At 35.3% G+C, this 27,463-nt stretch overlaps 1 protein-coding gene across 3 annotated transcripts in view; it reads right to left on the bottom strand.

Moving 5' to 3' along the window:
- The window catches only part of LOC147760538 (uncharacterized), an 88,055-nt gene extending 61,624 nt beyond the window's left edge, over positions 1–26,431 (bottom strand). The window contains exons 1-4 of one of the 3 annotated variants that reach the window (XM_087019272.1): positions 26,179–26,431; positions 24,980–25,152; positions 24,102–24,312; positions 13,683–13,836 (exon numbers count right to left, since the gene is read on the bottom strand). In XM_087019272.1, the coding sequence (XP_086875398.1) occupies positions 13,683–13,836; positions 24,102–24,127 (180 nt within the window). In that variant the 5' untranslated portion in view covers positions 24,128–24,312; positions 24,980–25,152; positions 26,179–26,431. Of the gene's footprint in view, positions 1–621; positions 2,156–13,682; positions 13,837–17,928; positions 18,119–24,101; positions 24,313–24,979; positions 25,153–26,178 lie in introns of those variants that run through there. The other 2 variants (XM_087019273.1, XM_087019271.1) reach the window with 2 other exon arrangements.
- Positions 26,432–27,463: the final 1,032 nt, after the last annotated feature.

The following is a 27,463-nucleotide window of genomic DNA, read 5'->3' as shown; positions in this document are numbered from 1 at the left end:
GGAGATGAAAGATGACCTGAAGGGTAACACTTTCCAATAATATTATTGGTTAAGTCTGTGTGGTGTCTGAATAACAGGGCAAAACAAATTTTTTTCGTAAAAAATTTCATTTTTTTGAAAATTTTGGCCCATTTGACCTTGAAGTAGAGGTCAAAGGTCAAATCCAAGGGTATATTTGAAATCTACACATACGACTTTTGGAAAGCCGTCTATAGAAATTTTTCCCATAACTCCTTCCGTAGGGTAGATAATTAGCATTTAATTTTGCCATTTTTAGACAAGGGTGCATTGCAATGAGTGCCACACCCAGACCCCAATACCGACAAAGCCCAAATTTTACGTGGAACGAGTTGAGATTATAGGTGACCTAAATCCATGAGATGGGTACGGGGGCCCTTACCGTCTAGGAGGAGAAGCGGTAACGGTAGCCGTCCGGCGGAGCCGGCGGAGCCGGCGGAGCCAACGGAGCCGGCGGAGCCGGCGGAACGATCCGGACGGGACCGAAACCATGTGTACCGCCAGCGCTAACGCTGGTGGTACAATAACCATGATTTTTAACCTAATAATTTTTAAGCCGCATACAGACAAAGACAAAAACTGCACACTGCAGTATAGTACACAACCATGATTTTTAACCCACTATTAGAGCCGCATTCAGACAAAGACAAAAACTGCAGACTGTCAATCAGACTGCACCATAGTGTATATAACTGTGATTTTTTACCTATTTTAAGAGATGTATTCAGCCAAAGACAAAATCTTAAGACTTTAATTGAACTGCCAATACCTTGATTATATTGAACTGACTTTATTATTTGAAGAATTTCAAATAACAGTTACTCATTTTCAAAACCATTCTAAATAAACACACACAAAAAAAAAAATAAATAAATAAAATAAATAACTGTCAAATATTCTGTTCAGCTGTTACAGTATTAACAAAACTACTCTGTGAAATATAAATAATTAATTTTGCTAGAATTAAATGAGTCATAACCCTGCATAAGATCAATGAAAGTTAAATAACTACTACAATGAGTAAAACAGTAGGGAAAATGTATGAAAGACGGAATGAAATTACACCGCAAACATTAAAAGAGCATTCATCCCAAATGTGGAAAACTGAACAAATCAATGAATGCAAAATAAAGACAACATTTCAATAATTAGATGTCATGGCGCTCTGGCCATCTGGAAAACTACAACAATGTTTCTATTGGGAACTGATAGGGTTAAAGCAATCACTGGGATTGATCACTGCCGTTGCTTTCTATGCCAGTATAACAAGTGTAGAACAATTAATCTAGCGGACTTCCTGATCTTTTTTTTCCCTTTGTTTGGTGATTATATTTCATTAATAAGTCCCTAATCTAGCATTTTAAAGCTCAAGAACAATTTTCATACAGAGAAAAAAAAATGTGTATGTTTCCCTGTAACATCAGTAAATTATCTATCCTACAGTTCAATAAATATATAAATAAATCAAAGTAAAACAAATAATGACCAAATCTGTATACAATCCTCACCAAAAAAAGAAAAGGCCAATGGTGTGAAATAATAAAAAAGGCTGCTTACCTGCAAATACAAGTCCCGCACCTCGCCCTCAAGCATGCGCCGTGCACGGCTCTTGGTTACACTATCCGAATTTACAATGGCTGCCAGAGGCTTGTGCTTGCAGCGTGGGTGCATAGTGAAATGTCCATCAAGTTTCTCAGAGTAATTTGTAGTGAATATGTTGTTTTGGTAAGAGAACTGGGATCTTGTTTATAATAATTGAAAAAAAAATACAAACTTTTACTGGCCCTGCTACAGTTTTACAGGTATTGTGGTGCAAGGCAATTGTTAAATCAATGTTCCTACTGGTAGATTGTATATTGCAGTGGGTAAAACCATGAAGAGAGAGAATACCGCAGGCCACAATCCTTCACTGTGTCAGAAAATATTCAATAATCACACTGGGTTATAACTGATGAGATAATGACAGTCACTGGTGCTATCCTTCAAAATTCACTCTTTTAAAAATGTCACAATGTCTCCCGGCGTATACACCTCTGCGAACTCACTCGTACCCATGTATCTGTTGAGCAATTCTCATTCCATTGACCTGTCTTAGATCTGCCATGTTAGATCTCTACATGTCCTGTGATCTGTTTTCCTATTGATAAGGGTAAATTCTATTTAAATGCAATAAATATTATACATTTTGTGGCCATTTAACTTGACGATGCTCTTGTGATAAAAGCAAAATGTAGCCGTTTCAGTACTAAAGGAAGTGATTATTATCACTTAAAGTACCAAAGGAAGTATTAATATCATTAAAATATCATTCAATAAATGTTGTAAAATATATTCAAATATTGCATTCTATTGACAACATTCTCTTCAGTTTATATATTCTACTTGTAAATGCCATATCAGGCATTGTCTTTCATTCATTCATTCATTCATTCATTCATTCATTCTTTCTTTCTTTTTTAATAAAAATGAAACAAAATCTTCTGAATAATAATTCCTCATGGCACTCAAACATGTATTATAATTCAAAATGCTGAAACTTCATCTAAATAAGTAAAATTCATGATCCAACAGAGAGAGTGATATTGATAAGTGATTTAACTATCAATTTTCTCAATTTCCAAGTGAAAATTTTACAGATAAAAATGGAGTACTATTTGATGCTGGTCACCGTTCACCAATTTAGAACTATAATTTTTCCACAAAGATTATTTCCATTCTTTAACTCTCCTTTGTAACTAGTCACATAATCTCTTTCCATCCAAAAATTAATAAAAATTTACCTGTACATATCCAATTCCTCCCTAAAACAATCAGAATATTTGTTTGAAGCCTTGAACTTTTAAGCTTTTCCTACTTAATATCTGAAACTCTTCACACAGTCTGGATAATGCAAGAAATAGTCGACTTATATTGATTACTTTAATTTATACTGTAAACCAGTGAATATAATCTCCAATTCATATTTGTTGTTTGGATGTTGTCATTTTGCACCTCTGAGAAAACTAAATTTTAGCAATCTTCTTACAGCATATATGCGTATCTATGTGAAAAGTGAAGTTTCACTTCCAATGCACCCTTTCAGGAGCAGATTCCACAAAAGTATCAGAGCTTCATTTTTTTTTTTCTGAGCATCCAGCACCTGTGCGATGGTAAAATAAATATTTTCAATAAAGATCAATTTTCACGGAAAATTTCTCTATGACCATTTGTCCAGGAAATCCAGGGTAATGACCCATGTGTCTAGTTTTTATTACATGCCATTGGCTAGAAGAGATACAAAGACTTGACATGACAAAATATTGAACCAAGCCATGATGTTCCATGGATACTGTTTATAAAAGTGGGCTTTGTTTACAATGTTTACAGAAAGTTCACATTATTCTTGACCATTTATCCATTGAATCAAATTCATCAAGTCTCACTTAGAAAAGGACAAGAAGTGGGGGGGGGGGGGGGTGTTTAAAAAGTATATATTAAAAACTATTTAATTCTATTATTTCAAATGTATTTATGACCATTTTTATTATCCTTTTATAATATTATTAATATTTATTTATTTATTTATCTGTTTATCTTTTTATTCATTTTTATTTTCTGCCACCTTTCCCAAATCCTGATATTATTTCTAGTTTGGTTCAGGCACCCCGAGTGTGACAATCTTCACAAACTACTGCAATGACTCAACTTTTTCAACGGGGGAAAGTTATCAATCTTTCAGATACATAATTTTGGAATCATTGAAAATATATCACACGATGTAGAAATTGCTGTGCTTTTATTGTACAGAATAGAACTACTCAGTACAGAGTAACCTGCTTTACAGTTTATTGGGGCTGCCACTCAGAAGGAATGTTCTAATTTAAAGATTTCATGGCCTTAAAATATACAGTATCTCTAAAATTCATAACCCCTCGCCCCCCCCCCCCCCCCCGCTCCCCCTCCAATGAAAAGATCAAGTCATTACCATAAAATGTACCTCCAATATCAGCAACTACCAACAACATCAAAGACATGCTTAATCTTTACTAAAGGACTCTCGTGTCATTTCAAGCATAGAGATTTGGTATTAAGTACTAGTATTAGTACAAAAAATATATACATGTATATATATAGCCACCAAACCCAAAGCAAATATTGCCATTCACAACACATGGTCATTAAAGCCCATAAGACTCCTGAATCTGGGTAATTTCAACACCCCTCAGAGTCAATAATTTCACATGATCAGAATTAATTGTATCAATACATTGATTCTGTTCTTTTGCAATATCCAGAAACACAGTTTTGTTCCATGTTAACAAGGTTGTTTTAGAGGTCAATACAGTTTTACTATGTGTGTTTGTATAAATATCTTGCATGTATATTCTGCAAGTTTTTATAATTGTTTTGTCAATTTTATTATTCAGGTGTCACTTTAGTCCTCTAATTCTAGCAAGAATAGATGTGTAATGGATACTTTACTCTATTCTCTCCAGTTCTATACTCTAACTTTTGTTTATTATCTTTAGTCGAATTTTCTTTCATGCAGATACCAGAAAAATTATTATTATATTGAAAAATCAAAAAAATTTAGTTCGGCTGCATGTGAATGATAAAAAAGTCATTTCACATTTCCCTGTGTAATTTACTCTCTCTCCCTGGTGACATTTACACTACTCCTAAAAGAACTAGCAACTAAAGATTTAAAAAAAAAGAAAAAAAAGCATACACGCATGCCATAATTTCAGCCCCTTTCATGACCTGTCACTCCACAGCCACCGAGGGGTCCCAAATAGACAGATGACACCGTTATATCTTGTGTCTCCAATCATTAATATGTGACAACCAAGACCAGCATCAAACAATTCCCCTTGGAGGTGAAAGATTGAGCTCTTTGGTCTGAACCTGGAGGACAAAGACTCACACCCCCAGGACAGGTTTATGTTTCATATTTATGGCCTAACTGTGTAAAAATGCCTCAATATGGCCCTATTTTAGTGTCATTCTTATATTTTTTTCTTCTGAAAATTATCATCTTTCCGGGGGTTTTGTATCGATATCAATTTAAGTATGGCCAAATGTGCAGCTTCTGTGACTGCCTAATTTTTTCAATCTCTCTCTTTCTCTCTCTCTCTCTCTCCACACACACACACACACACACACACACACACACACACACCTGTAAATATTAGGTATATAGGCTATAAAATAATTCAACAAGTAAATACCCACCTCTAAACCTCTACTCCACAAGATTAAATCTATCCTGATTACTGGTCACTTTTATAAAACAAATTTCTAAAATAAAACATCTTTTTTTAATCTACCGTTATTTCTTAATCTTGGACACTAACCATAGTAACGAACCAACCAGGACGACGGCCTCCATTTCAAATCACCCAAATCCAGAAGTACGATTCTCTATGATTATAACTACACTCCAAATCTGACCCTGGCTAAGAAAAATACACAAAGGTCACTAGTAAATAAAAGCAAGGAATATGCGTGTTTGTTTATTTGTTTACAATAATGCAACCTTGTTTTGTTGCTGTATTGTTCCCGCTGTTGGTCAGTGCTTTTGTAGTGTTTAGAACTGCTATATGACCCCAAGGCTACATACTAGTAACTGGATCATTCATGTAATAGTCCCCCTAGTTGAAAGAAAATCAAAGCCTGCATATATGGATTATTGGATAACTATACTTGTAAATTCAAATACCGTTGCTAGGTCTGTATAGCCAGCAATTTCAAAAGAGAAAAGGAGAGGGGGGGGGGGGGGGTGATAGGGTTATTTTTCTGAAAAAGTGGCCCTTTTTCCATATAACTCCTCAATAGCTGACCAACTAGAAAATGACATCTAGAAACTGATCCAGAGTGGATCTTTTCCTGCCAAAAAGATAGATTTTGTTTGAACAGTAAACCACCACCAGGCCTATAGCCAGGGGAAAGGGAGGCTCAGGGAGGGAGGGGGGTGTTGAACGCACCATCTTTCTTGTTGGAAAAAGTCCCCTCTGGGTAAAAATTTGATCCAAGTCCACAAAGGCTTCATTGTAAACAGTCTACTATTTCTGAAATAGCCCCCCAACCACCATTTTTTTTTTCTTTTTTTTTTTTTTTTGAAAATGCTGGCTACAGGCCTGCTCCATCCTATCTTTATTAAGGGAGTCCAACACATAAGAACTCAGTAAGGCAATGCCCAGTGTTGGTTACATTAAGTAAAGCTTTTATGACCTCCTAAAGCCATGTAAACAAATGTCTCAACCCCTCTTCTCCCCTCCTACAACCACTCTATCACTGTGATGGCTGTTGCCATAGCAACATGACATTAAATTACACACTTTTCCTATGGAGATTTTCCATTCATTTTATTTCCACAGTTGCATATCTTAATGAAATGTACATGCATTTTTAATATAGTAAATGGTATTTTGGTAATTTATGGGGTATGCTAACTTAACATAAACTTTTTCTTACTTATAGATTTTTTTTAATCAGCAAACCACTGCCCACTTTTATTCAATGAAGGAGCCTGGATTTTTTTCCCTTACATTTTCCCATTGTTCAACTACTAACAGGAGTAAAAAAAACTGCCCAACCAACTGTAAAAATTTAATGAGTAAAACCGTTTTCAAGTACTACAACATTTTACTTTCACGTCCAATTAACTATAACAAGCAGGGCCCCATTGAGGTGTCATGTGTTCTGTACTAGCATCTATTGGTGCTCAACTGACATGCCTGACATGCCTATTTTTCTTTTTCCGATCTTTTTCGCTTTTACAATTTCTGGCAGGCTGCGGCCATTAAATTACTCATGACTGCTGGCAGTTAATGCAAAACAAAGCTTTAAACCTGTGGAACACAATGGGGAGAAATCACAGACATGGGTTCTTTTCTAACTAGCTCTTGTCCATTTTCAAGTGGTTATTACGCTTCATAGAGTTGGACATGAAAATAAGGAAGTTTCAGTTTTCAAGCTAAGTTCTAGCTAACACAAATGCTGGATGCAACCCATGCCTATAAAATTGTTAAGACTGCTATCATTTTTTTCACTCTTGAGACACAATAACGATAAAAAAATATATTGACATACTTACACAGTATTTTATTTAAAAACTTATTTGAGATAATCAAACATGAACATGAGTAAAGTTTCAGTTCTGAAAGTCAACTTTCCGCAATTAAGTCCAATTTCAGCAGCTGAGTAGAAGTCCCAACAGTTATTATTATTATTTTTTTAAAAAAAGAAGTTTTAAATTAGAGAAGAAAACGAAACTTTAAAAAAATCTTGAAAAGGTGATAAGGACAGAAGAGATAGAGGTTGGGGGGGGGGGGGGAATATAACACCCATATATCTAGATAAAAGACTTTGGAAGTGGAGGGAAGTGGACATTGCTTCTGGATGTGCCAGTAGAATGTGTTAGGTGAGACAGATGGAAGCAATGTGATTCCTGCACGTCCCCCTAATGAGAATGGTTACCCTAGTAATTGATCTATCAGAAAAAAAAATAATAATAATCAATCAACTTTGGATGGCAATTCCAGTTAATAACCAATCAGTAAATAATTCAATCGCTCAATTAATCAAACCAGTTTTAAAACAATTTGTTAAAAATCAATTCATCAATCAAGGAAGCAATCAAGCAACAAATAAGTAAATTACCAAACATATTAAATACCACCTGTGATTCATAGAAACAGTAATATATGTGGTAGCTGGAGTCATCATTATAAAGCACAGCAAGAAGTAATCTTTGATGACTTCCTAAGGGTGGTAATTACTGAACAATCAGCTATTTACATAAGCAACAACTCAAACCCAAGGTCAATATTCATATTTAACGATACATTATAAAAAAGGTATACGTACATGCCCCAACCAGATAAAATATCTTGGAGGCAGTTCTGCCTTACAATATCTCGCTAGCTGATTCACTTTAAACTCTCTCTCTCTCTCTCTCTCTCTCTCTCTCTCTCTCTCTCTCTCTCTCCAGTGCATAATATATATGATAACTGTAATTGTGGTGTATAAAAGGCATACGGATAGTTCAGGTGATTGTGGCTGTATTCTGAATAAAACTCAGGGTCTGTAGAGCAATAATTACAAAATAAATGTAAAACTCTAGCAGTAATCATTGCTACATGTCACATTATGCAAACGGAAATGTATGGCCACATGTTACACAATCTTACATGAGGGAGAAGATTAACAAAAGCTTAAAGATAATAAGCTGTAAACAGGGGCGGATTTAGGCTGTCTTCTGGGTCTTCTGGAAGACAGTCAGATTTTCAAGTTTACATTGAGGGGTATCTGATTTTTTCTGTTGGAAGACTGTCAAAAATGGAGGATGGATAAACAAAGATAATTTGGAAGACTGTCAGAAAATATCTCTGAATCCGTCCCTGGTAAACACTGTCAACACATCTGATTACAGTACACTCTGCACTGTTGTATGGAGGAGACTGTCTAGCTGAAAAAGTACCACGAGAATATGAGCAGATACATCTGAGAAAGTTTGATAGGAAATGATGGGAAATAGTTAGTAATTACCCCAACATAAACAGAAGAGTGCACATTGGAGTAAATGACTGCAGATACTGGGAAATAACCCCCCCCCCCCAAAAAAAAAAAAAAATAAATAAATAAATAAATAAATAAAAATAAATAAATAAATTTAAAAAAAAAAAGTCTGAAGGGTGTAAAATCCACACGGCTCTATTTGCCAACTAAACCAAGCTCCAATGTCAAATTGAGGATCATTTTAGCAAAGTCCAATGTTATCTAAGTCCAATCAGGTTACGTAATCGAAAACAGACTCAGTCAAAAATAGTTTGAAAATGACTTTGTGTCACTTTGACTGGGTATTTCTGATCATCTCTGATAGTTTCATTGGTATTAAATTTCAGAGAAAGATTGTCTTGGTAAAATGTCTGATCACATCCCAGAGTTATCAGACCTTGTGTGACAGTTTCCAGCTTTCTACTACTACAGCATGTCTTATTAGAAATTCACCAGACAAATTATGTCTTGGAAAAATCTAACTAATGACCTGCAAAATCTCAGTAGTTTTGAGCATTTCTGAGAAAGTCTTTGCAATATCTAATCAGAAATACAGCCAGACATTTTCAACTCAGCATCAAAGTTTTATGTTAATACCACAGTCAATAACACAGCATGTCAATTCCTACGTCTGTAATCTTTGGCAAAAAGACCCTTTGGCAAATCTGGTTTTATCCGTTGTTGTAATCTTCAGTAAATACTGTGCACTTGGACAAATCATTCCAACATTAAAACACTGACCTATGAGCTGGTATTTATTTTTTCCATGGCTACATATATCTCAAAATGTAATCTAAGTTCATAATGTGACACAAGAAGGGTAATTTCAATGATGAACAAGTGCTTATTGACAGTTTTATTATTATCATTTCAAATGCCTCAACTGCATGTTAAACTACTTATTACTTTATATCTGTAAATTCTCACTCATAAGTTACATAATCACTATGTCTGTTGTGCATTTATTTGTAGTTTTAATTCTTCTTATGGGGACTGACAAGTGATTTCAAGCAGAGCACTCAAAGTTTGGACAATATCTTGATTATTTTATGGTCAATAAACTCTGGCTGTATAAAACTTCAAATTTATACTTGCACAATCACACTTTATATCAATATGTAGTGGATGCCAATCATATATTATAGAGAATGCTGAGAATACTTGTCCTCTTTTTAAGAAAAATTGTCCTCTCTTAAAAGAAGTAAAGACCTGGTCATGTAAAACAGAATGTTCCCTAGCAACTGACTAAACAAAACTCATAATCAATGTTCTGTTTTGTTGAAGGACAACAGCCAATACTATAAGGGAAACCTCTTCAATTAAAAAAAAAATCATTTTTAGGTGGTTACTTAAGGAGCACTTGTCCAATAAACTTGGGAATTAATCTAAAGAGAAATCACACAATGTTCTCAAGTCATGCTTTACAAAACTGTCAAAGAATTGCCAATAAAAGCTTCAATTAATGATCTTATTCACTTGAAAACAATGGTTAATCCAGAACTTGAATTACCAGAACTATATCCACTGTATTAACAGTCAATACTGTCTCATTCATTACGTCATCTCCTTGGTTACATGCGATGTTCTAGAGCAGGGGCGGATTGAGGCCGTCTTCTGGGTCTTCCGGAAGACGGTCAGAGTTTCAAATTTACATTGACAGGCATCTATTTTTTCTATCGGAAGACGGTCAAAAATGGAGGATGGATAAACAAAGATTATTTGGAAGACTGTCAGAAAATATCCCTGGATCCGCCCCTGTAGAGGACTTCTTCAGTTTTCAAGAAGCCAAAGTCTCCAACATCTTTTAGTCTGTCATCCTAATATATCTGACTTGTTATAAAAATGAGCTTAAAATACTTATCATATATATATATATATATTTTTTTTTTTTTTCTGAGCCTGCTCGACACACTTCTTTATCAAATATATGAGAAAAAGTTTTTTTTTTAATCTATAAACACACATTCAAAGTGATTTTTTTCTAAGGATTTTCAAAATACTTTCTCCATCTATCTTGCTTGGGTGTAATATTTCATCAAATTCTGTTTCTATGAAGTTATAATTTTCACAAAAAGTTAAAAAATGTAAATATCATTTACACCTTTTGGTAAAAAAAAAATGCAAGTTGAAAATCCCTTTGACACATAAAAAAATCCATTAAGCAAAATGTTATTAACACTCAATAATGTTAAGCCATAAGTTATGGCACAGTGCTGATCTCCAATTCCAAATACACTAGAAGCCTTCAACTTTCCTGTACTTAACAGTTATAAAAAAACTTAGGTTTAGACAATCAATGCAAACTACAATGTTTTCAAATACAAAATAGTAGAAAAAAAAATCCACGACTTATTTCAATTTCTATCACTAATTCTATACACTTGAGTGTATACTCAGGAAAATCAATATGCTTTTCAAGCTCCACAGGTTTCTTCTGTTTTTCTGTCAATATTTGCTCACACCCTTACAAATAGTGTGTCAAAAACATCATAATACTTCCAAAAGATCAAATATACCTTTAAAAAACTCTTACCATGCTGCTGTTGACACTTTTACCACATAACTGACAAGCGTATGCGTGACCTTTGCCATCGCAAATTGTTACGAATGCCTGTTGGTGTTATTGATGAATTCATACGTGGCCGAGTTATCAGACGAGAGCCCTCAAAATGATGTATTTAGAGCTGTCACTCAGGTCTTTTACAGCTCTCTGTATACATCAAGTACACTCTCATATATTCTACAGGTCTATTACTTGAAGGATTATTTAATTTTAGATCAGAAATTGGTCTCATTCTTCAGACAAAATTTTCTGAATATTTAAACTAAGATAAATCAGAAGTGGTCCAGTGAAATAAAATATTTTGCCTGTTTTATAACAAACAGGAAAGAGCTACAGTTCTAGACCAAAAGTAACCGTTTCAGGTCCGTAGCCAGCAATTTCAAAGGGGCGGAGGGTCTTTTTTTCTGAAAAAGTGGATATTTCACCATGAAATCTTCATATACATGTACCTATATCAAATTTTATACAGAAGGGGCCTTAACTCGGCAAAAGGAGCACTTCATTCTACCCACTCTCCCCCCCCCCTCCCTGGCTATGGGCCTGTGTTACATCTTGGAGAAAAACTGGCCCCCATTTCACACACACACAAACACCAGGCCTGTGGCCAGGGGAGGTTCGGGGGATTCAAAAGAACCGCCCCTTTTGCTGGGAAAAGGTCCACTCTGGGTAAAATTTGATCTAGGTACATGGAAGATTTTATGGGAAAAGGTTCACTTTTTCATAAAAAGAACCCCCCTTTTGAAAGTTTTGGCTACGGGCCTGCACACACACACACACACACACACACACACACACAAAAAAAAAAAAAAAAAAAAAATCATAAGTCAGGTTCCCTGGCTGAATTACCAAGTTAACACGCTCACAGTCACCAATCTTACCCCTTTTTTTTTGTGAAACTGGGGCCTGAAACCCTTAAAAAAGTCTAGACTAACTAAAAATCGGCACAAATTTGGGTCTGAAGATCTCAAGTTTAACCAGCCCCCTGAGAACTCTCTCTCCAGACTGGTTTGTACAGAGTAGGTCCCATTTCTAATGACAGCGAGAATATAAAATACCAGTCCGCGAGTTCTCCACGATTCTATAGTCAAGCATCAGTGACAGCCCAAAGTATAGAAGTAACGATATCTGCCAGTGTCTAAAATACAACAGTCCAATGTGCTGTTTTATTGAACTCAATGTACCCAAAATGCTGAAAAAAAAACTTTTTTTCTGTAGTACTTACTGTATGTCTGCAATTTATGAAAAACTACTACTTTATTAGTAAATTTGATAATTAACAATGCAATAACATGCTGTATCACATACATTTGAATGACATGCTCATGTCCTGAAATAAAACTCAATGATACATGTACATATATCAAATCTTGAAATAATATAATACAAAAATAACACTTTGTAAAATACATACAAGTTAAAATGTAAATTATATAATATATACAGAATCAACACACACAACAAAAAAGTTAGATTAATACGTAACACAGGTGGAACTTGATACAACTCATACCCTAGTATACAAACCGTTCTACATACACATTTTCACTGAATACTGTCAACCTCCATACATCTACATGATATGACAAGATTATATGTGGAAAGGATCCCTAGAATCAAATCCTCTTTGAAAATATCCTTATGGTAGTTACTCAAAATTGTAGATCACTTCAGCATTTCAATTTTTTAAAAAGATTTATCATTTCATCAACTTGCAAAATGCATTTGACAAAAAAACTGTGGGCAAATTTTGTAACTCCTTAATAATCAACATTTCTACAGTAGTATGTTTCATCAATGAAACAGCGTTCTAAGAATCAAATATATTCATTTTGTTCAAATACCACCTCAAAGCATTAACACCTAGTCCGTGACTTTCCCAGTTTCCGCAGTTTTCGATTTTAGGATAATTTTATTTCCATGAAAGAACTACAAAATTAAAGCACTCAGGGAGTTCAAACTTCCTCCAAAGTATTTCAATGTATACTATTATTAAAGTAATCAATAAAATATATTTATTGGATTACCTCCAAAATCTTATCAAATATAATATAGCCAATCTCTGGGCTATCCTCATAATTTCATCAAATGAAAATCTGCTCAAAACTTTTTGGGTGAGGCAGTGAAGTTACAAGTCAACCGCGGTTGTGAAAAATAAACTCCTTTATGGAGATAATTTTTATCAGCCAATTGTCTATCTTTTGAGTGCTGTGACTTTTGGCAATGCTGCATATATACTCTGAACATGCACACAATGTATGTCCCACAAAACAACTTTTAGACAAAGTTAGAGTCTACTTGCAGTTACTGTAGTAATACTAATTATGATAACATAAAACATTGTTCTTTAAAGAGAAAGATATTGCTGAAGTTTCATATAAATACTGTACTAAATTCTTGTTTATAGGTACACTGTAACTTATATAGAATGAATTATCTGAACTAAAGTTATCAGTAAGAAGAAATGTCTGGTCTGAAACTGAGGCCGATCTCTGGGCTATATTCAACAAAACTTGCACACAAACACACACACACAGGCCAACATGCGCATTCTAACACCACTTACTTGAGCTTGGGTCACGTGTGTATAGGACAGGGTGGCAGTCATATTTGGGAACTTTATCTTTGGAAACTGTGGCTGTGAAACCTGTGGCTGACTCTGTGTGACTTTGTTTCCACTGCCGTCAGCCTTGCTTCCCGTCTTCTTCATACCTCGCTTCCTGTGGATGACAATTTTGACATCAATATTGTTATGCTTAGTTTACAGCATCCTATCTGGAAATTTTCCAGCCAAATCGAAATTTCCCGTCGTAAAAATTTGTTTTAAGCAATTTTTTCCATCTCAGTGAATTATTTCACAACTCATTCCTGCAGTTGGATTTGGTGTTCTATCCCAGGCCCATACAGATAGCCAACAATTTCAAAGGGGGGGGGGGGGGGGGGGCTCTTTTTTTTTGTAAAAGTGAACCTTTTACCATGAAACCTGAAAGTTTGCAGCAACGAGTTTGAAGGAGTTTGCATGAAAGATCATTTTGCTGCAAATTTGCAAGAAAGAATGACAGTTTGCAGCAATACTGCAGCAAATTTGCTGCAAATTCACTGCAAATTTGCAGCAGGCCTGACATTTTGCTAGGGGCATGACTATTTCACTTCCCATGAAACTTTCTCCGACATGTCTGATCAATTCTCATGGTACTTTTTCAACTGGGATATGCTTATAAAGAAACACAAAAATGGACAAAGAATCAATGTTGACCACTGCACTGTTTCAACTTACCTAGTTTTCTTGACTTTAACCTTGTGCATTCCGAAACCAAACAAAAATCTTATAGATATCTATATGAGAGAAGGGATGTTGAGAAGTTGAATCTGTAGAAATGTAATAGTTAGCCCTTCATAAAATCTTGAAGGTGAAGATTAGAATATGGGGTTGGAGCTAAGGGATTTGGGGGAGGCATGGGTGGGAGGGAAAGATGACTGGTAAATCTTGACTTTTCCTTTCCAATGAGATGCCAAATTAAAATACATCAGGTGGGACTGGGGTTACAGGATTTGGGATAGGAATTGGTGGAGGGAAAAAAACGTCGGGCAAAATCTTGACTTTTCCTTTCCAATGAGACTGAAAATTATAATCCTTAAGAATACTCAGCAGGCTAACGATGATACATTAAGATCCGAAGAGGAGGTAGGCAGCCTATTTGTTAGTAAATCCGTACAGGAATTTTTCCAAATCTTAAAATTAAGTGAATGGCAAGATTCCAAAAGGAACCAGTCAAATACAAGAGAGTTAAGCATTTGAAGAACTCCTTTATATATATTGTCTTGTCAGAGTTTATAACAGCTTCTTTAAATTATCTTTAAAAAATATCCTCTCACAGCTGATGAATTTTTGTGCTGGAATAAGCAATAAACAGCAACATTCAAAATCTGTTTAATGTCTGAGAACCCTTCAATTCATCTGACATCTCATAAAACAATAATGTAAGTATTTGTACTCCAATATCTCATAATACAGCTGATGAATTTCTTTGCTGAAGCACTGGCACTGTAACGTAGCCAACAGTAACATCCATACCCTGAACCTTCTAATCGTCATATGTTCGTGCAAGTAAAATGCTAGGCTGTCAAAGCCTCGTTAAGTAATAATCAAGGACTTAGTCTTGATGTTCCGTATCTGTTAGCAACCCAATTAGCACAATAACAATGTACTTGGATAACCTAGATGACTTCCACAGTATCTCCTTTTTTTCCTGACTGCCACCACCTCATTAGGAAAATCCTAAGGCAGGGGCGGATATAGGGTTATTTGAAGAGGGATCTTTTTTTTTTTTTTTTTTTAAGGAATGATAGGCCTCACATGTGAAGCCAACCCTTGCCCCCTTGACATAGGGTGTGAGGCCTGCTCAAGGGCCCCTTCATTGTTTTGTCTTAAAAGGCCAAATGGTGCCATTTGGTACAGTTTCGAACTATGATTCAGCTAGTCAAAATTCTAATTTTTTTTTTAACCAAAAAGGGGGAGACATGGGGGCCCTTCTCCCTTAATCCGCCACTGTAAGGCTAGCCTAGCTTGAATTTGACACCTGCAGCAGGGTGATTAACATGACTAATTAACAGCCAGTGTATATATATATATTTATTATATAAATATAGATTTGATACATCAGAGATGAAAGTGGACCTCTAAAAATATTCATAATGAAAACACAAGTACCAAAGGCTCTAGTACCATATTGGGGGGTGAGGGGAGTTAACACAAACAGGTTTCCACATAACCAAGGTGGCAATCATCTCTTATAGAAAAGTGCACATAAATCACGATTTAAGACTTACAAAATGCTGTATTTTCTGTGATTCATATTCCATACAAAGTTCAAAAATAATCTTACAGCAATTAATCTTTAATGCACAACATCACACTACTTAGAAAATTGACTGATTAGACTTCCTGCTTGAAATAAAACTGATGTTCCTAAAACGTAATAGGGTGGAATTGCGTCAATGTAGATGACGTAAATACGTATGCCAATTGTTAACTACATATTATAACCTTCGCCCCAATCAACACGAGGGTTTGAGCATGAAAACAGCATGTTACTCACCATGGCTACTCACCATGGCATTGGGATGCAGAAAACATGTTATGTAAAAATGTACCACTATAATGTTATCTTTTTATTTTTGTATCAGGTAAATTAACATTTACCAGTTATAAAAATTAGCACTTCTGGGACAAAAGTGAAAAGGAAAAAAAATCATTTATTCAGACTTCTCATGTACAAGTACTCATACAAAACCCCTCGGCTGATCTGAAGGGAGAGAAGGTTCATTGGTCTGAAAAACGGTAACATTTTCATCGTTTTTTTAATCAAGGGTTCATTGGTCCGAAGATTCTGTGGTGAACATTTGGACCAATGAACCTTCGGACTATTGAACCTTCGGACTATTGCTATGGCCCCGATCAGAAATGCACTTTTGCAATGGCTAACATGTTAAATATGCCGCTCACTATGCAATATGCATATATCAGGGTGGATCCAGAGATATTTTCTGACAGTCTTCCAAATTATCTTTGTTGATCCATCCTTTATTTTTGAACATCTTCTGACAGAAGAAAAATAGATACCAGTCAAAGTAAACTTTAAAATCTGACCATCTTCCGGGAGACCCAGAAGTCGGTCTCAATCCGCCCCTGTATATATAATGTTAATTAAAATACATTTATGACAATGCTCTCTCTCCTGCAGTAGAATAAATGTGTTAGATGTGCCACAATTGTGTTGGGATGTGACAAGGGGTACAGCCTTGGTTTTGAATAATAATTCGAAGGGTCTAAATTAATTCTCTTAATAAAGACAGACAATCCAAGCTCCACATGATCCTAGTATGATAAACATCTCCTTTAAAATATAAGCATCTAAAACTGGAATTGGAAGTCCAAATGATGGGTCAATGAAAATGCTTCTATTTTGTAGCAATGTAAGGGACCGTTCCCATGAAAACTCTATTTTCTAAAAATCTAAAAATCTATTGGCGGTATCTTGTGATCATGGTCTGTGCCCTGAATATCCCACAGTGTAATTACTGGCAGCGCGAGCCAGTTACTTCCAAAGCTGTAATTAATTCTCGGCTTCGATCAGAGGAGATTCTGACACCTTGACACATGTGCAGTAGTATCTCTAAGCTGTGGAGTTCATCAGTTTAGTTTTGACAACTTAAGCATACAGACGCGTAATATGGCTAGTGGTAGTGCTTGTTGTTGCACAAAATCAACAAACACATTTTTCAAAGCAACTGCAACCGCCATTTACTTTTGTGGGCATGCGTCAAGGTATGAGAATCTCCTCCGAGTGCAGCCGAGAATTAAAAACAGCTTTGGAAGTAACTCGCTCGCTCTGCTAGTTAATTACGCAGCGGGGTATTCAGGGCACAGACCGTGATCACTAGGTAATGCCAATAGATTTTTAGATTTTTAGAAAATAGATTTTTCATGTGAACGGTCCCTTAGTCACAGCACACGTTTTTCTACACACAAGTATCTATATCAACTAATTCAGTCTTAACTATACACATGAAAATAATGCAGTATTTTTATGTTGATCAACAGGTGAAAAAATATAATTGCTATACAGGACTGTAGCCAGTTATTTCAGCAGACTTTTTCCAGCTAAACAGGTGGCTCTTAACCTGTTCTCCGTCCCCCCCCCCCCCACGTCAACCCCTAAAACCCCACCACAAATACCCAGGCCTACCAGGAAAGAGCCTGGTGTTAACGTCAACCTTTTTTTTTTTTCAACAACCAAAAAAATACTCACCCTAAAATATCAGTCATGACTTCAAATTCTGCCCCTTCCATCATCCAACCCAGTCAAATCTTTCCAGTATACATCAGTCTACATCTGAGTCTTTGTTACTCTGCTTATAAATACTCTTAAATATAAGGTCCTTCACTGTACCCTCAAGAGTTCAATTAGCCCTATTGCAGTGGAGTGGTTGCCACAAAACTTTTAAACACTTCAAGTCACATGACACCACAGAGACTTTTGATTGGCTGTTCAAGTGAGTGCTGCGTTTGGCCAGGACAGCACAGGGCGGGGTGAGGTTACAATGAGGCTCTACTGCACACGTTTAAACAAGTAAAGATAAGCAAAGAAATAAGCTCATACAGCTCAGTACAATCTTATCTCTGGCATTCCAACTATCAACAAACCTAAAATAAATTATTATTTCTTATAAGTAAATGATAAAGGGATTAAGTAAAGGCTACCATACCTCCCACTTTCAAAATATAATAATTATAATAAAATCAATAACTAATCCAATAACAAAAGGAAGAAATTATATTATAACTAAAAAAAACACATTTAGTCAAGATTTTTGTGCAAGTTCTCGAGGAGCCACTCATAAAATTTCACATCCACACTCAGGTGACTCTGCGATATATTACCAATCACCAATACAACCAAACTATCCCTACTATTGACTGCATGGTGTAATTAAATAATACCTGCAATTGGCAGCAGGTTGACATCTTGACAATAACCAGTTGGCCTTTTATTGGTTCATATCAGGTTCTTGTATTTGTTTTTGTAACTGAATTACTGGTAATAATGTCACTTGAGAGTTTGTAGTACTGCTACGTGTTTGTGAAGCTGTGTTAGGGTAATATTTTATCTCCACAACATACGCATGCTCACACACAGATACAAGTATGCACACACACACATACACACTGTGACACACACACACACATCAATATATCCTTGCTAGTGTATTAAATAGACTTAAACACAAAAATTGGTTGCAAAACAAAAGTAAAAAGAAACAAATACAAGAATAATTATATGTGAGACAAACAAACAAATTCAGCAATTAATTAACCCATTTCTGGGTGTGGCCAGATGTTACAAAAGTCAATTTGCATCCGGGGTCACCAAGTAACATCACTGGTGCTGAGGCCATCAAAACGAATTATGTTTGATTATGATAATTATCATGGTTTTAAAAAGGTTTCCGTGTCTGCTACCTCCCAGCTCTGTTTAGTGCCTGTACTGCTGTCAAATCTCATTTAATTTTACTAAATGTATGGTGATTATATAAAAAAATTTGAAAACCTCCCTTGGTCAAAAACATGTTACCTTTTTTAATTCTCAAAGAAAGAAAAAGAGGAGGGGGGGGGGGAGTATTTTTTATAAGAAATCCTTTAAAGACTCTGAGATTTAGAATAATATTTTTTTTAATCTTTTCAGATTATCAGACAAAATACTGTTTTGAAAATCAATAAAAATTTATTTATGTCAAAATTACTGAGCCTCTACCTTATCCAAAGAGAACAATGCTGAATTGCTCAGTAGACAGACTTGTGCTTAACCCCAGTATCAGTAGCTGCATCAGTCCAAATTCTAAAAATTATAGCCCCGAACTCTCAAAGAACCCTGTGCTAGAATACCCTAACTTTTAATCGATAACATGAGAAATTAAACAAAGATGAAAAGACCTTTGGTACCCTCTTTGCTTTGGTCACCTTTTCACACCATTTTAATGAATCTTGTCAGTTTTATTTATATTGTAGTCTTTGACTTCTTAAAGAACAGTAGCAAATCGTGTTCAGACATGGATGATTCTGAACTGTGATCAGTCTAAGAACCCAATAATGTAAACTAATTGGGACACATCTGCAAACAGGGGACCATTTCATTAAAATGTCCAGTGTGACCACAGCTCTGGGCTGCTTTCAAATCAGTACACAAGATGGACCTAACTCCAATCTTAAAATTATTATTGTGAACACGGCTCCAGGCTGTCCTCACATAGGAAAAAGTTGGACCAATGTCCAGTCTCAAAATGTCCAGTGTGACCACACCTCTAGACCCTCCTAACCGCAGCCTGAAGCGATTGATATATTTTGCACCCCCACCTTTAATAATTACATCTTTCTTTTCAGTTAATTTTCATCACGTTATTAAAATTTATTCACCTTATCTCATAATTATCATTACTTTCCTTATGTAGCCTATCCTAGTGACTCCCTTTGCCACAGAAGTTTTCATGTAATTATCAAACAGAGCAAAAAATGTGTCTCTACTTCTGTAGTGTTATAAATAAACAGACTCCAATCTTGAAATTATTAGTGTGAACACAGCTCTAGGCTATCCTCACATGGTTACAAGTTGGACCAATTCCCAGTCTCAAAATGTTCAGTGTGACCACACCTCCAGACCGTCCTAACCACAGCCTGAGGTAATTGAAATATATAAGGACCCACAGAGGAGCCATGTCTAGACAGGGAGGAGAGATGTCCAACTGTTACACTTTCCAATTAACCAAGTTTTTAGGGTTCTCACCAAGAGTCCCCAGTGCCTCTGAGTGTAAAGTACACATAAATTTGTACCCGATTAAATCTAAAACCCGACTTCCTTGTAAGCCTGCAGTTTATGCAATTGCAGTATTATATCTACATGTATTACATTACTGGTAATTTGTATAAAAGTGTTACCATATTTACTAGAAGTTAAAAGTCAGTTGCATAATGTGTATGCATATAATTATATAATAATTATTCTAAAATATCCTTAGTTACATACTTAAACTAGTCTTGTTAATTAATTAATAAAATCTAATATTGGGGGCTGTGTGCAAAGCGTCTAGACTAGCAGTATAAAATGTAGTGGATATCCATTAATGTACTAAATAAGACACCTAACTTAATTTGTTATACAACTGAGTGGAAAATCAATTTCTCACAAAAGAGCGTAGAAAATATTTATCCAAACATTTTTATATTTGAGGCAGTTTACAAGATATGACCATTGCCTTCTTCAAATCTTTGCATAACTCTAAAACAAGCCCTCCTGCTAGTTCCAAATTCTCTGAGTTACACAGTATTTACAGCACTATGGCAGTCATGGTGTAACTGCTATAGTGTAATTTCCAAGCACAGGTACGATATTCTCTCTCTCTCTCTCTCTCTCTCTCTCTCTCTCTCTCTCTCTCTCTAAAAGCACAAACATATCCAGTAGAAGTGGAGGATGGGGTGGGGGAGGGGGGGTTATAATAACACCCTTTTTTGACATTAAAGCTTAAACAGAATTAGATCCAAGTTCTATGGCATATCTCATGGTGGGTCCAGGTAAAATAATCAATACCTTTTTTTTTATTTCTGAAAAAGAACCCTCCTCTGAAATGACTGGCCTATAGTGCTAGTAATTATAACAAGGTTATGAAATCATTCAAATACATTGTGAAACATAGGTGAAATGTTTAAAAGGCTTTGACAGAGAGGTTTTGGGAGGTCTTGGGATTCCTAAGCATAATTTGATTTATTAATGACAATCACAGTTTAATAAACTGAATTATTTTAAATAAAGTTCTGCATTTTTTTTCAAATTGTAGACTTAACTTGTCCTTGAATATTGGCTGCCATTATATTCATAATTTGAAACTTCATACTTGGTTTGTTAACCACGTCTGTAGTCTTGGATGTGAAAACATTGTCAACATAATAAAAGCAACCACAAATTTACTTTCCGTAATGAAAAAACAACAATCTTGTTTTCTTTCATTTTTTTTTACGTGAGGCTGTGCATGGTGTATGTAATACTGTGCATTGGATAATTATTTTCTGCAAAAAAAGTGAGACAAACTAGATAAAAAAAAGAAGAAGAAAGTTAAAAAATGCAATATCAATGACTCCCCTTAAAAAAGGAATCAGCACTTACATTCAGTATTAGAGAAGAAATTAAGAATCTTCTTTTACAGATTGCTAATATTTTAAAACTGCCACAACCCTAAAACATATATACTGTATTAAAACAATCATGCCAAATATAAATCAGCCAATACAAATGTACTACATCAATCAGAAAGAATTTTTTTCTTTTTAATCAAAACAAAATAAAGATAAGTCAGAAAAAATAATAACCTTTTTATAAATAAAACCTTTGAGATTATATCCTTCTACATAACCTATAAATCAGATAAACAGCATAAAAGCATAATAACAAAGCACTTGAGATTTACTCCTTTTAATCAGACATGCTTTTTTCTCAACAAACCGTCAAGAGATTTATCTTTGTGGGAGGCTATTTAACAAGGTCGCAGGTCAAGTGCTTGTTTTTCGAAATTAAAAGAATGGAATTAAAAGAGTTCAACACAATGCCAACTATTACCCACATTTTTTTTTTATATTAACATTTTCCAAGTTGCCACAATTAAATAAAAAAATAAATAAAAAAATAAATAAATAAATAAATAAATAAATAAATAAATAAATAAATAAATATCACAACTCTTTATTTAGCACTTCACTCATTTATCTGCTCGTTTTCTATTTTCAAATTATTTAACATCTCAACCGGGAACCTTAATCAATTCTGCAGAAAAGTAATTAAAACATTTCAATAATACAAAGTACATGTGACAGGAAAAGTTAAGGATTACTGAACAGGTATACTAGTACAGTCCTCTTTCCTCCCCCCCCCCCCCCCCCCCCCCCCCCCCCCCCACCACCAGTATATGTATACGTAGACAGTCATCACATTGTTTGGGCTCTTGGAGGATCAGGCACCTTAGGCGATTAATATCCCAGAAACGAGCTTTGTTTATCTCTCTGTTGATATTTATCACATGCAGGGGGGCACTCAATCCAGTCAAAAATTTAAAATCTGCTTATTCCCACTGAAAGCTACTTTATTGTCAACATGGTTAACAGTGTAAGCACCAAAGCAGAACTACACTGAAGAGAACTGTGGGTTTAAGAACAGTAGGGGGTCGCGGACATATTTGTTTAGGACAGAGAACACTTCACTACATGTTTACTGTGGTCATTTGTTTTGACACGAATTGATCCTCGCTGAGGAAATGATACAGTAGATAACTACACGGTGTGTTGACACAGATGCTGTTGAATTTTTCAATTTCTACGTGTGTTTGTGGGTGCGTGCGTGCATGCTTGTCCAATAATGCACCTTCATATATAGCAGTTAGTATTATTTTATGCACCTTTGCATTTTATTTCGTGCACATGCATGTGTGTGTGTGTGTGTGTGTGTGCATGCGTACACATGTACGTGAGCATGTACCCATATGATATGTGCTTCATACACATTCTTTTGGTCTCTATAAACCTCTTAAGAGGTGTATCAGATAACCACTACTAGTATATAGTGATATGAAGCTCAGGGTACAGTACATGTTCTTTAGAGGAAAGTCACATATATTATGCCTCTCAAAAATTAACAAAGCCTGGGTAACTGCACCCAGATCTTACAACAAAAATACCACAGATCAAACACATGAAGTTCAAGTACATCAATTCAAAGACAGACTCATATATTCCAAGGCCATTTCCTCTTCCTTACGGCAAGCTAATATTTGAAAAAGGCCATCGAGATGTTCAAAAGAAACATCAAAGTGATCTACTGGGTAAATGGAAGAATCTTTTCACTTGGTCAACCTTTACTAAACACATTCATGATATTAATGCATGGGTAGTGTAACAATTATAACTTGCAGAATATAACATTAGAAAACCACCAGAGGTCAAGGTTACCTAGTACTTTATATAAAATATCATAAAAAGTTACTTATCAGAGCAGAACATTGCATAAACTCCATCAAACCTCAGACAGAATATAATGGTACTAGGCACATGTTGTTGAATACCATCAGAAGAATAGTGTTTAAAAAAAAGCACTCACAGTAAAATTAATTAAATACTTTACTCAATCAATAGAAATAATTAGAATGATTAAAATTCAAACCAAGGACTGAAGAATCATCTTTAAAACATTTTGATAATCTTATTGATATCAATGTAAATAAAAAATTGAAATAAATCCAAATCAAGGGCTGCCATATCATATTAAAAGCTTTTTTTTATAATCTTCTTGACATACCGTACCTGTTCTTCCTACAAAATATCAGATTTTACAATAATAACAGTAACAGAAATATTTAACGGATAAGTTAATCAAAACATTTTTCCTACCTTTTGTTTTTAAATGGCTCATTCATAACTCTTCACTGATTAACACTTTGTGTTTTTCTCCCAGTGTCTATGCAAAGCTGCATTCTTGATATTCGTCATTTCCACAGTAAATGTGTCCTGCCTCCCCTGCTTGAAATTCTGTGTCACTTCCAAATAATAAAAATCTTGTCACATGACTCCAACATCATAACTGAATAATTCTTGGCACTGCCTGAAAAGAAAATGAAAATCTGAGAATGCAGATTTTTCAACAAAGGTCTCCTTTGTTAATCATCCAGTTCTAGGGCCACCTGACAAACTTTTGGTCTGAAAATAATGTAATAAGCAAATAACTGCTTCATCACATAGACTGTATTCAGATACACAGCCCCTGCCAGCTGGGTCTGTCCAACTCTCTGTGTGTGTGTTGAGGGGGGGGGGGGGAGGATTCTCGCTTAAGTGCAATCAGTGAAATCAGCTTAATTGTCTGACATGCTTTATCAAGCAGCTAGGGGGTAATTAACCAGTCTGTGCTGATTGAGCTGATTCCACTGACTGCACTTTAGCAAGAATCCCTCAGCAGAGTTAGACCGAGCCAGATAGTATGACTTGTGAATCTGAATATGCCCTTTGTATCCAAGAAACATGTGTATCAATATTAACAGTGCAAACTGACAGAGAAAACAATCTTCTACTTCAGAATCTTACAGTGATATCTGCCTGAAGCATGTCATTGTCACAGTGTTAAATTGAATTACAAAGCGATATGGCATATCTGGCTTACTAATAAAATCATCCCATTGTCTTCTAAAAAATTGTGTTAGTTAAACCATATAAAAGACGCTGTTACCACGTGTTAAAAAAATTAAGTGACAAAGAATATGTTTTTAAGAACACACCTTGATGAAAAATTGGCTGTGTTTATCCTTTCTAGCAACTCTATAATCGAAGCTTTGCTGATGTTTCTGTTGGACAGAGTTTGATGACAGTGAGGGGCACTGTGCAGGAGGGTACTACTTCAATTATTTACTAAAGACATTCTATGCTGGCTTGGAGCTTGCGCTAGACAGTCCTAAAATGAAACCAGAAACATGACAGACAATAATAATAATTTTAAAAGTTAACTTAAATACATTCCAAATGCCTTACTCGTGCTTTTGTCATTTTTTTTCTTTATCAAGATCTATTTTTTCTTTACTCACAGAGTCACAATAAAATAAGTATTTTCAGTTCATATTATTTCAAAAAGTTTAAATCAACCTTATTAGACACTGTGATAGATATTATTTGAAAAATTACATTCTAATTATTTAAAGTTCACTTAAACATAAGGAACAGGCAAAAAATACACGTAAAAAACACCTGCCCATAAGTGACTTAAACTATAACTTCTTAATCAACCATCCTGCAACCAATAAAGTTCTAATTAACGGAGTAACTCAGCAAAGACGTTACCTGTAACATTGATCAATAAGCTTAACAACATTTCATATAACATCACGCAACCTTCTTAAGTGGATGCAACAGCAAACATATTAGACGTAATCAGATAAACCCTAATAAATACATTCAACTGCAGACATTTACCATCAGCCTATAGATACTTTTTTTTCAAGTTGTGCGTGACCGATTTCAGCAAGGAAAGCGGCGTATGAAGCACGTGCGAGCATGTCGTGGCATAGGTACATGGTAAACAAGATGTGTAAACAAACTATGTGATGTATCCAACCCTAATACCGGGACTATCCTTGTTTCAATATGTCTGTGTACTTAAGAAAAGACTTCTTGATCTTTTATCTATTTAAAGGACGAGCGTCTATAGCCAGGTGGAGCTGCTTGATCTAGGATAATCATGGCCTGGTAAAATTTTATACTGACTTCAAAAAAACTACTCCATGGTTAACACTACTTTTCCAAAAAAATAAAATAAAATATAATAAATAAATAATAAAAAGAAAAGAAAAAGATTAACACAAGTTCGTAGTAGAACCTATACATACATCTATCACCAAATTCATTCATTCATTCATTCATTCCAACTTACCAGTGGAGTGTAAATAACTTAGGTCTATTCCACAAGTGCCATTCTACTTCTCACCTTTAACTCTGTTCAATAAAAAAGGTACTCCTCTTCAGCTAAGGGTCTAGACAGGGCGTTAAGTGGAGTGTCCTTAAATTTGACAACTAGCACTTCCTGGAATATCAGTCACAAACAGTGATAAACTCGAGAGTTGCCAGGCAAATACAATAAAACATGATGTGGGGCACAGTAATAATCTTCAACTGAGAGCCTAAGATGGTGTTGTGTTAGTAAACATGGCCGTCGTGTGCCATTGTGTGCGGGGTGAATTACTCGTATTTAGAATTATAACACTGCGACAATAGAACTTCAAATGAAACGGGATTAAAGTTCAGAGCACAGTAATTCAAGACCGCCTTTCAGTAAATCATACCACCATACTGCACCTGTGTTTGGACTTTTCTCTCAGCAGTTTCAGCCCCCCCCCCCCTTCCCCCTGAAGAAAAAAAGCAGCAAGAGCTAAGTGTGAGAGTTCATTTCAACTGAAACATTAGTCCAAAGTTTAAGAGGGGGGTAACAGAAGGGTGAGGTGTAAAACAATCCGGGGTTGTTACGGGTTATTTGTATTCACTTCAGATTTCAAATGGGACATACATAAAACGTTAATGTGTTTATAGCACTGCTCCTTATGAAAAGGAGGTGTATTGAAAATAAATGGAGTGCTGCTTAATCTATTTGAACTGATTTGCACTGGAGATCTAGCATTTCACTAAGGCTGCCAAAATTGCAGTACTCAAAATAGGCATTTTTTTTTCTAATATGTTACTGAAATATACTTATGTACTTTAATTTAAAGGCAACAGGAATTCATTCTGAAATTTCTGAATCTTCATAGAATGTGTGATGCAATAAGGTCAGATTTTTTAATTGCAAGCAGAGAAGAAAACAGAAAGACATCAAGTAAATTAACCTTTGCCTTGCTGATTGTGATAGAAGTAATATATAAACTAGAAAAGCACTCCGAGAGGGCAGACCTCCACCAAGGCTGCAAAGTCTCCACCCAATGCTGTTTTAACGCTAAATTTTCATTCTATAATGATTTAGTTTTTTTATTTTTGATGATGATTGATTATTGATCCGGGTCACCACCAAAAACTAATCATCTGTTCCTTGGTCCACTTCTGACAGTTGCTTTTATCAAATTCGTTCCATAACTTTTTCTGTCATGTTGCTAACAGACAGACAGACAGACAGATAGACAGACAGACAAACTAACAGAACCAAAAACATGACCTCTTTGGCGGCAGTAATAAAGATAGATATAACATTTACAAGATTGGTTCAGCAGTTCAGCTTTAGGTTT

The sequence above is a fragment of the Lingula anatina genome, chromosome 8 (assembly GCF_051362555.1).
Source record: "Lingula anatina isolate TDL-2025a chromosome 8, LinAna3.0, whole genome shotgun sequence".
Taxonomy (NCBI): Eukaryota; Metazoa; Brachiopoda; class Lingulata; order Lingulida; family Lingulidae; genus Lingula; species Lingula anatina.
The sequence above is the reverse complement of the archived record's forward strand: the minus strand, read 5'-3'. Positions and strand labels throughout refer to the sequence as shown.